At 43.3% G+C, this 10,749-nt stretch overlaps 1 protein-coding gene across 1 annotated transcript in view; it reads left to right on the top strand.

Annotated features, from left to right (window-relative positions):
• The window catches only part of LOC109317324 (CUB and sushi domain-containing protein 3-like), a 250,480-nt gene that overhangs the window by 71,278 nt on the left and 168,453 nt on the right, over positions 1–10,749 (top strand). Inside the window, exon 4 of the mRNA XM_019545967.1 lies at positions 8,060–8,163. Coding sequence (XP_019401512.1) covers positions 8,060–8,163 — 104 coding nt within the window. The remainder of the gene's footprint in view (positions 1–8,059; positions 8,164–10,749) is intronic.

The following is a 10,749-nucleotide window of genomic DNA, read 5'->3' as shown; positions in this document are numbered from 1 at the left end:
CCCTTGGTTGGGGGGTCTGTAGTAGACCCCCACCATTAAATCCCTCTCCCCACAGCCCCCTTGTATCTTGACCCAGAGCACTTCAGCTTGCCCCTCTTCTGACCCCATTTTGCTGGCAGAGGATATGTGTTGCTCCTTGACATAGAGCACTACACTCCCGCCTTTCCTTCCTTCTCTATCCTGCCTGTAAAGCCTACAGCCCCTAATGCTAACTGCCCAGTCATGGGATGAATCCCACCACGTTTATGTTAACCTTATTATGTCTTGGTCTGAACTGGCTATTCTGCGGGCAAGTTCCTTCTGTTTATTCCCCATACTACGAGCCATCATTACATGAAGGCTCAGGTGAAGATGCTCCAAAGCAGAGCACCTTCATTAACTTGTGTCTGCATGCCTGGGAACAGGGTTGGGCTGATGCAGCCCAGCCCTGCTCCTGGTGCCTTTTTTAGAGTGGGATGTGGGGAAAGAAGTGGAGGGAGCTGTTTCTGGGGGTTGTCCAGCTGGTGCTGGATTGTGGAGTAGGTGGATTGGCTCTCCCACCCCTAAGATAGGGGAGGTTCCAATCCACACTTCTCCCCTCCAGCATAGGCTGGGAAAACTTCACAACAGACCTCCCTTCCCTGCCTTCTTGCCTTCCCATCCTGAGACAGAACTAGGGACTGGGAGGGAGAGGGGAGCAGAGCTAGGGGAATAAGCTGCAGAGATGGATCCTCTTTTCCTGGACTAGCTCCAAATTGGAGCTCAATTTCTTTACCCTCCCAACCCAACAGCTAATGTCTGTTGGGTCAGGAGGATCGGTCTAACTCACGGCATTTTCTGTGAAGTGCCATGTGTTAGACTGAGAAGCTGCACTTCTGGGTGTGCCTTTAGTTGTGTGAGGTTAGTGGTAATGGACTCTCAGTGAAAAGTCCACACCTTTGAATGTTGCTCCCTGTAAGGGTCTCTCAGCACCTTTTTTTTCTCACTTCCCGTTGGCTGATGTGTGTATCTCTTGTTTTGAGTGCTGGCTGCTGTGAATCTTGACCAAGAGACATTTTAATGGCTTCCATTTGTGGTATGGAGACACAAGATAACTTTTGGACACACAAAACTAAATTTTAGGGTAGGCTATATACAGTATTGCTGCAGCCAGGTTCCTTTTAAATCTGCACCCTCCCTTTTTTACACATGGAATAGTCCTGTTTATTTCAAGGAATCTCATTGAGTTGACATTAAATCATATATACGTCTGTAGGTTTGGAGACAAGGCAGGCCCATTTTGTGCCCAACAGCAACCCGTACTTTTAATTATACAAAACATGTCATAGTTTCATAGATGTTAGGGTCAGAAGGAACCTATTAGATCATTGAGTTTGACCCCCTGCCCTGGGCAGGAACGAGTGCTGGGGTCAGATGACCCCAGCCAGGTGTCTGTCCAATCTCCTTTTAAACACCTCCTAGGAAGGGGACAGCACCACCTCTTTTTGAAGCTTTTCCCACATTTTGGCAACCTTCACTGTGAAGAATATTTTCCATATTTCCAATCTGAATTTGTTGTTTTCCAGTTTGTGGCCATTATTTCTAGTTGCCCAGACAGGTGCCCTGGTAAATATTGTATCCCCTATTTCTTGCTGTCCCACCCTGATGAGTTTGTAGGTGGCCACAAGATCACGTCTCAGCCTCCTCTTGTAGAGGCTGAAGAGGTTCAGGTCTCCCAATCGGTCTGCATAGGATTTTTTCTGTAGGCCTTTAACCAGATGAGCAGCCCTCCTCCGAACCCTCTCCAGGCCATCCACATACCTCCCAAAATGGAGCACCCAATACTGGACGCAGTATTCCAGCTGCAGCCTAACCAATGCTGCATAGAGGGGAAGTATCACCTCCCTAGGCCTGTTTGTGATGTACCTGCTTATGCAAAAAAGGGTGCTGTTAGCTTTACTTATTACCTCTTCACACTGATGATTCATGTTCATTTTGGAGTGGGCTATGACTCTGAGATCCCTTTTCGCAGTTGTGCTACTTAGAGCGGTACCTCCCAGGCTATAGGTGTGCTGGTGATTCTTTCTCCCCAGGTGCAACACATGACACTTATCCTTATTAAACTGCATCCTATTCTGTTTGGCCCATTTCCCTGCCTGTCCAAACCAGCCTATATTTGCTCCTTCCTGTCTAGTTTGTGTACCTCCCCCTATAGTTTGGTGTCATCAGCAAACTTGGACAGGGTGCTTTCTACTCCCTCGTCCAAGTCACTGATGAAGATATTGAATAGTACTGGTTCCAGCACAGAGCCTTGGGGGACTCTCCTGCCCATATTTCTCCAGGTAGAAACCAACCTGTCCACCACCACTCTCTGGGTGCGTCCAATAAGTGAATTTTCTACCCACTGAACTGTGTAATAATCTACATTGCAACTGTTTATTTATAAAAATTGGGTGTGACACTGTGTCAAAGGCCTTTTTAAAATCTAAGCAAATAACATTTACCTCTATTCCTTCATCCAAGCATTTTGTGACCTGGTCGTAAAATGAAACCAGGTTAGTCAGGCAGGATCTGCCTGTTACGAACCTATGCTTATTGCCCCTTAGTATCATTTTACCCATTGGTCCCCCACAGATGTGATCCTTAAAAATTTTCTCAAAGGTCTTGCCAAGGACAGAGGTGAGACTAAGTAGCCTATAGTTCCTCCTTCCTCCCCTTTTTGAAAATAAGGACCACATTGGTCCTTTTCCAATCCTCCGGGACCTGTCCTGAGCACCATGAGTGCTCAAACAGTTGTGCCAGGGGCTCCGTTATGACTCCATCGAATTCCCTAAGTGTAAATGTTAAATTAGAGGTATCAGTAGTATACTACTGGTACTTTGTTCTGATAATGTCCTAAAACTGGATTTATTTGTAATTTATGCATAGAATAAATGTGAACTTGACCTGTTAACATGATCTGGCTTAGCAATAGATACAATACAGATAAGGATGTCTTCCATAGAATCTTTATTTGCTTTTGGTGTTCTTCTGACTTGGGATATCATTCTGTCAAAACCTAGAACTAATCTGATTTTTATAGTCATCTTGTATCCTTTTTCATTTAGGGTATGTATAGGTGTTACATTTAGATTGACCTAACTAGAGTTTATTTGATCCAAATGCCCACACATGCAGGTGTTTGGAGGGTTTAATTCAGCAAAAAAGGTGTGCCTGATCTAAGTTAGTTCATGTTAGGAGGTGCACTAACTTAAATCAAGAAAGGGTTAATCTGATCTAGCAAACACATGCATGTGTTCCCAGTGTGTCCCCAGGTCTGGGAAAGCCCAGCCCCATGCCTCAGCCCCAGGGCTGTGATATTCTTACCCCCTTAATCCTTATTGGACTGACAATTTGGAGATATGAAATACAACATTTTCATTTTCACTCTGATATGACTGAAGCAGCTCATCGTAGCATTTCCCACCAAGAGGCATGGGTTGTATTGGATAGAGCTTGTTGACTCTAAGTACCATCTTTATATTTTTTTCTATTCATAAAATATAATGTAACGTAGTGGTTACTGCTGCATTTTTTTTAATACCGGCAGTTGTGGAGGAAGTAGTCACATTTTTCTAATTTTGAGTTGATTCAGAATTTTTGAAGAGAAGAAATCATGGTAATAGAGACCACAGTGATTAACATTATATATTCAGTTTTAATGCTTCCAGAATTTTACTGTCCGTTACTATAAAATACAGTTTTCTTTTTAATATACTCTGGTTTGTGACAGTAATGAAGTGCTTTGCAGCCACCAATAGTGCTCAAAAACTAACTTTTTCAAATGGTCTGGTACACTACAGGCAGGTTTATCTGTATGTATAGGTGAGTATATATGGTAAATGCTTTGTAGTAAAATCTTTCTATTAACACAAGGTTAGAATGACTGTTATCCAATGACAAGAATATGAGTGAATTCTTTGGAAATTTCTTGATTAAAACATTTTATTAGAAAATGCCAAGTCAAATACATCACAGCTATTTAGTGAAAGTGTATTTGTTCTGACAACACATCCACTTGAAATAAATCTTAAATTTTGGGTAGAATTTCAGACAGAAAGAGGAAGAGAGACCAAGCCAGAGCAACCAGTATCTGAGTGACAGGGGCATCTAACTAGGATTTGGGGAAACCAGATACAAGTCTTGGCTACTAGTCAGAAACAGAGAATTAAAACTGAGGGCATTTATACACATACCTTTTTGTCCTGTGATGCACGGGAGATCTGGCAGGTTGGTTAATAGATTAATCAGATCTGCTCCGCACATGAGCTGATGCACACTGCACTGCATTGCAGTTCTATAAATGGCAAACTGCACCCCAAAAATGGAGGCAGCGTTTTAGTTAAAAATGGAGGCAAATTTCAGGTGTTTCAGTTCAAAAGCATGCCGCTAACATTTTCTCAGCATTGACATGCATTTTGCCACATAAACAATTGTGTGTGCCGCAGTGCTGAGCACTTCCAGAAGTGCAAGCACCTGTACAAATGCCCTGTGTGCTCTGCCTCCTAAGAGAGAGCTCCAAGCACTTGGCTATTCAAGGCTGAGTCTCTCCTCCCTTCTGTTTTTGCTTTGAAAAACAAAGCAAACAAGAGGTTTTGCTTTTGTTTCACATTTGAAAGAAAACAAATTCTAAAATCCTGGCATTTACTGTGAAAAACTGTTCTTGTTTTCTCACTCACTATAATTACCCAAGCATTCCAAAACAATTAAAAATGCAATCTTAATGCTACATATTCACACATGGTGATGGATTTATTTATATAGTAATTGAATATTGTATACTACGCCTGTGTGAAGCAGAAAGTATTCACTTCAGATTCGGATTTGGATATTTGGAAAGACAGTGGTTAGATTTGGTGATTTGAATCACTGTCCTGATTTGATTCGGCTGAATCCAAATCCAAAGATATTCGGCACCGAATCTTATTCAGCCATAGACTATACAGGCAGGCAGTGCTGGCAGGAGCAGCAGCTGGACAAGCCCTAGCTTGAGCCGGCAGCCCCAGAAGAAGCAATCCCACCCCCTGGGGTGAGGCAGGCAGTGCTGGCAGCCCCAGGGCCTGGAGGGAATGGTTGGGAGCTAGGAAATCAGACTGAGAGCTAGGGAAAAGCCCCAGTTTTTTTCCCTCAGCCCCTGACCATTCCCCCAGCTCTTGGTTCAGTTCCCCAGCTCCCCATCATTCCTCCAGCTCCCCCAGTGCCAGGGCAAGGCAGGCAGTGCTGGCAGCCCTGGGAGAAGCCTCAGGGGCTAGGGGGAATGATTGGGGAGCTAGAGGGAATGATCAGGGAGCTGGAGACTTGAACTGGGAACAGCGGGGAAGCTGTTCCCGGTCATTCCCCCCACCTCCTGGTTTGATTCCCCAGCTCCCAATCATTCCCCCATCCCCTGCTGCTTCTCCCAGGCCTACCATTGCTGCCTGCCTCACCCCAGCAGGGGGGCAGTCAGGGGAGCAGCTGGAAGAACCACAGCATGAGCTGGCAGCCCTGAGAGAAGCCACTGGGGCTGGAGCGAATGACTGGGGAGCTGGTGAAATGATTGGGAGCTGGGAGAATAATCGGGGACTGAGGGCATGAACAGGGACTTCCCTCCAGCTCCCTGTTTGATTCACCAGTTCCCAGTTCAGTGCCCTGCTCCCAATCATTCCCCCAGCCCCTGCAACTTCTTCTAGGGTTGCCATCACTCCCTGCCTTGCCTCAGTGGGGGAGCAGCTGGATGAGCCATGGCTTCTCCCGCGGCTGTCGGCTCAAACCAGGTCTTGTCTGGCTGCTGCCCTAGCTGCTTCCGCTGGCACTACCTAGTGAATCTCTGAATCAATTTGAAGGCTTCTGATTAGATTCAGAGAAATTAGTGGGTCTCCTGATTCAATTCGGATTTGGAGTTTTGGCTGCCAAATCGGGCCAAATCGAATCAGCTACCAAAGCTTCACACAGCCCTGTTGTATACACCACAGAAGATTTGGAATCATAAAGGGTTTGGGTTTTCTCTCTCTGTTTTGGAACTTCCTCGTTACCTTGTTTCCAGCAGCTTTGCTGGAGGCTGAAGACATGAAATGGTTGTAAATTCAAATGAAATCTTTATTGTTGTTTTTTAATTGAAAACGGCAAGGTAGATGTTAAAATGATACAAGGTGGCCCCTATGGTTACAGTTTAGAACAGTGGGTCTCAACCTTTTGCACCTTACGTCCCACCAACCATTTTGTTAACAAAGCCTAGTCCCACCATGATAAAAACAAAACCCCACTTCTGCACATTTCTAGATGTCTGTTGACTCGTTTATTTGAAGTGCAAACAACCTTGCTTTTTTCAATCGGGCAATGAGTTGAAGTCCCACCTACACAACCTTCACATTGGAAAACAATGGTTTAGAAGAACTACATGATGATAATTATAACGTTTCTGTGGTGGCATGTCAAATTAAACTGATTTTCAAAAATGTTTCTCTGTGTCTTCTTTCTCATGAGGGCACTGTAGTATAACATTAAGATAAGATTGCTGGGTGCTGTAATGGTGAATTTCTTTCCCTTCACATGTTTGTATTCTTTATTTTAACCATAAATCTGAATGTATGACTTTGATACAGACTTTGATACATGGATTCCAAATAGTTGTAACATGCATATAATATATTACAAGTTACTGATACACACTTAAGTAAAATCTAAAGCAAAATATTACTTTTGTCCAGAAGTATTTTTTGTAACAAAAGTACCTTTGTAATAAAACTTTTTATTGCAAATATAATCATGAATGATCTCTAAGGGGAAAAAAAATGAGCGTGAAGACATGAAATCCTAACCTCAATTTTAATTTTACTTTTAAACATCAATGTGCATGTTCATGTTTTATGTACTTTTCTCTTCTCTGATGCAGTACAATGTCATCAGAGTTTACTGGCCAATTAAATGGATGTACATCTGCTTTGCTTAACAGAGCAGTATAAAATGGGTGGGACTGTATCACATTTTCTCTCACTTTTGGCAGGCTAATTTCTCTTGCTGCTTGTACCTTACTATTGTCACCTTCATTCCCTCCTAATTTTTCATCCCTATGTCTCTTTCCTTTCCATATGTATAAACTCCAGCATGTGTCCTTCTCTTTTGTACTTCCATAAATCCTTGCACATGTACACCAGTTTCCCCTCCCATCTGGCTTACCTGCATTGTATTGCACATGAACTCAAACCCATTTTCCTCCTTCCTCCTGTATGAGTTATACTCACCTTTGATACGCAAAAATGTCTTCAACTCTCATTGAGCGGCAGATCATTTTTAAGTGAATTCTTTGTAATAAAATAACATTTATCACCTGCAGCTGTGAAGGAGAAACTTTCAGTTCTGACAAAGACCAAAAAGAAATGAGTATTAATTAAAAAAGGAATCGATTAATCTGCAAGTGTAACCTATAATCAAGAATTCATTGCTTGTTAACTGTATGAGAAGTTTGAAAAATCTGGGAAAATATGGTATATTTTTTATATTTAGTAAAGTAGTTGAATCCAGTTTTAAATGCAAAGCTCAACTCATCCTAACTGAAGCTGTCTTCATAATGTAAAATATGTGTACTGTATATTGTTCAATACATATGATAATACATGCTAAAGTATAGGCCCATAACATAATTCTTCTCTCTGGAAGTTGAAACTGCTTTTATCTATAGGCTGAGGGACTACTTTGTATCACCTGAGCCTCCTTATGCATTTGAGGAGTACCGTATGTCCTCACTTCCACAGAATTTACAAAGCTAAATAATTATTAATTTTTCAAATAAGCAGAAGTGAATTGCAACCACAGTGTACGGAAGAGGGGGAAGCCACATGACATGTTATGTAGACTGTATGGCATTCTGTCCAAAAATCAAATGAACCCCAGCTACACAGAAGCTGGACAACCCTGTTTTAACAAATCCTATCAGTGAACCAAATGGCCTTCAATAAAATGCTATTGATGTATGTACTTATTACTTCTTTTTTGTTGTTTTTTTGAGCTTGTATGTTGTACTGAATCACTTCACAAGGAAGTATCTTTATTTCTAAGGCCTTTTTTTTTTTTTTTTTTTTACTAGGTCATCCAGATAAATTTTGAAGAATTTGACCTGGAGATTGGCTATGACACATTGACAATTGGTGATGGAGGAGAAGTGGGTGATCCCAAAACTGTGCTGCAAGTGTAAGTCTGATTTGTTATTCTCTGTAGAACATAACATAGTATAGGCTTATATGCCTGTATAAATACAATATTTTGGTGATGATGATAAAGATGAAGCTCTTCAGATTGGTAAAGCTGCTATATATGATAAACTATGTTAATACATGGGAGATAAACCTGGAAAACATGCTAGATTCTTTGTGCTAGATCAGAGGTTTTCAACGTTTTTTGGTTGGTGTACCCCTGGCAACTGGTTAAGAAGCAGGGAGTCCTCTGGCCAGTCAATGAGGTGGGGGGGTTGTCCCCTGGTGGCCAGTCGACAAGTGTGCGTGGGGGGGGGGCATGCCCTGTGGGAAAGTCAGAAGCACTGGTGGCAAAACTGGAAGCACTGGCAGCAAAACTGGAAGTGCTGTCACTTCTCCACACTGCAGCTGCATACCCCTGGGGCCTTCCCAAGTACCCCCACGGGTACACATACCCCGGTTGACAACCCCTGTGCTAGATATTTCTATTAGTTAAGCTATATACCACTAAAACTTGGTTCTTTTGTAACCAATACAGTTTACTTGTTGAGCAAAGATGATGTATGTTAGTATTTCATACAGATATGCATCACCATCTCAAACACATTTCTAATAAGAATCAGCGTGACAAGTGGAACTCTTCCCTTAACCAGCCACAGTGCTGGCCATCCACCTGTCTTTGGGCAAGACACCTGACTGCTACACTGTGTTGGTAAATAATGAAGTTGTTAGTTAGGTGGGAGGCTGCCCTTTGAATGCCCAGCTTGCATGCTCCAATCTTCCCTTACATGTGTCCCGTGCCTTGCAGATGTTTTCCATGGCTGTGCAATGAGCCAGCCTGAGGTTTGGCCCAACTTGGCACAGTGTTGTGCCTCTTCCATTCTGCCCTATTACAGGCCGCACACGTACCACTCCTCTCTCACTGGGGCCTCTCTTGCAGTCTCTATCCCGTGACCCTCTTTAGGGACATACTCATGCACCCTACTCATGGAGATCCTCAGGCTTCATTCTTCACCCTTTGGTCAGCTCTGGTGCAGTCTTTGGGCCCCTCCCGTGGCCCTCACCTGAATGGGACTGAGTGATTCACAAAACACTAACCCAACTCCATCCCTGTCTCATGCCAGAAATTACACCCCAGCTGTTTCAGTCATGGTCAGATGACACCCCTGTTTACTAGCAGCTCTCACTCTGATACCTCTACTGACCTTAGGCCCATTTGTGACCTCAGGTACCATAGGGCTCAGGCTTACCTGGACCAAGCCACCCCTTCTCCTCAGGGCTACAACTTGCTCGCCGGTCTCACTGGGGCCTCAGCTATTGCCCCCTCTCAGAGCCTCAACTTGCTTGCCCCACTCCTGGGTTCACAGCTCTCTTGGCCAAGCACCCAGCCCCCTAATCTGGAGGCACACACTGGGCCTAATTCCCTTGGCCTAGCACCCAGCCTCCTATCTGGAGGCACACACCAGGCCTTTCAACTCTCAGCCCTCTTCTTGACCTTTCTTGGAGCTCACAAGGTCTTTCACCCAATGGGCTCAGGTGCCCCTTGCATGGGTGTGCATGGTCCCTACTACCCTCTCTCCAGGGTCTTACATCCCTAACAGGCTTAGGTGTTCCACATGGGCATGCCTGGCCCTTCTTCCCTCTAATATTATAATAACCCACTGGATGGGGGTGGCTGGGGTTATTGAGGTGCCCTCATCCACTTCTCACTGGGGAGGCTAGCAGTCCTTGTATTTACATGGGGCTGCCACATCACCGGCAGTCTCACCAGGCCTCCCTTCCACAGCAAGGTGCAGCTTTCAGTTATGCTTAGGATCAAGAGGTCTCCTCCTTCCCCATAACCTCCCCCTTACCTCTGAGATCACCCTGAGCAGCAAGAGAGCTGGGTGATGCTGCTCCTTTGGCTGCTGGAAGCTGGCTGGCCTTTGTTTGAAAATGGCCACCCACATCAGGCACCTGCCGGGTGCCTGCTTCAGCCCTTAAAGTGACCAAAATCAGTTACTCCTGAATTTAGGTTTCTCATTTATTTAACCTGCTGCTGGCACCTGGCTGTATAGCAGTGGCCATATCCAGGATGCCAACTGAAGAAAAGTAGAATTTGTTAGTATTTTTTTTAAAACACAGTATTAACAAATTATTGTGTGTTCAATTCCCACCCATTTTTTAAATGTCCAGAAGGCTAACATAATGAACCAATATGCTTCTTTTCATTACTCCAAACTTTTTGTAGCCTTCTTTTTTTTCCAGTTTAAGTAATCCTGTAGATAAAATTGTGTGCAGTTTTTGTATGGTCAGTGGGTGCCTCTTCAGATTAAATTTTACATTCCATATCTAATTCAATATTTTTCCTATAAAATAATGGAAAATTGCTTAGAAAAAAAATATTTATTCATAAGAGACTGAACATTGCTTAGGTATGTATGTACTTGGCAGAAGAAGAAAAAGGACCAAATAAGTTTTATTTAGTATTTTAATAACTTTTTTTATTAAAATGACTTCACAATAAAGATTTTTTTAGTTTTCATTGTGTTTTCAAAACTGAAATATAAATATATGAAAGTAGGAGGAATGAAAAAGGAACTGC

This window comes from Crocodylus porosus, unplaced genomic scaffold (assembly GCF_001723895.1).
Source record: "Crocodylus porosus isolate Cpor-Errol unplaced genomic scaffold, CroPor_comp1, whole genome shotgun sequence".
NCBI classification, from domain to species: domain Eukaryota; kingdom Metazoa; phylum Chordata; order Crocodylia; family Crocodylidae; genus Crocodylus; species Crocodylus porosus.
The sequence above is the reverse complement of the archived record's forward strand: the minus strand, read 5'-3'. Positions and strand labels throughout refer to the sequence as shown.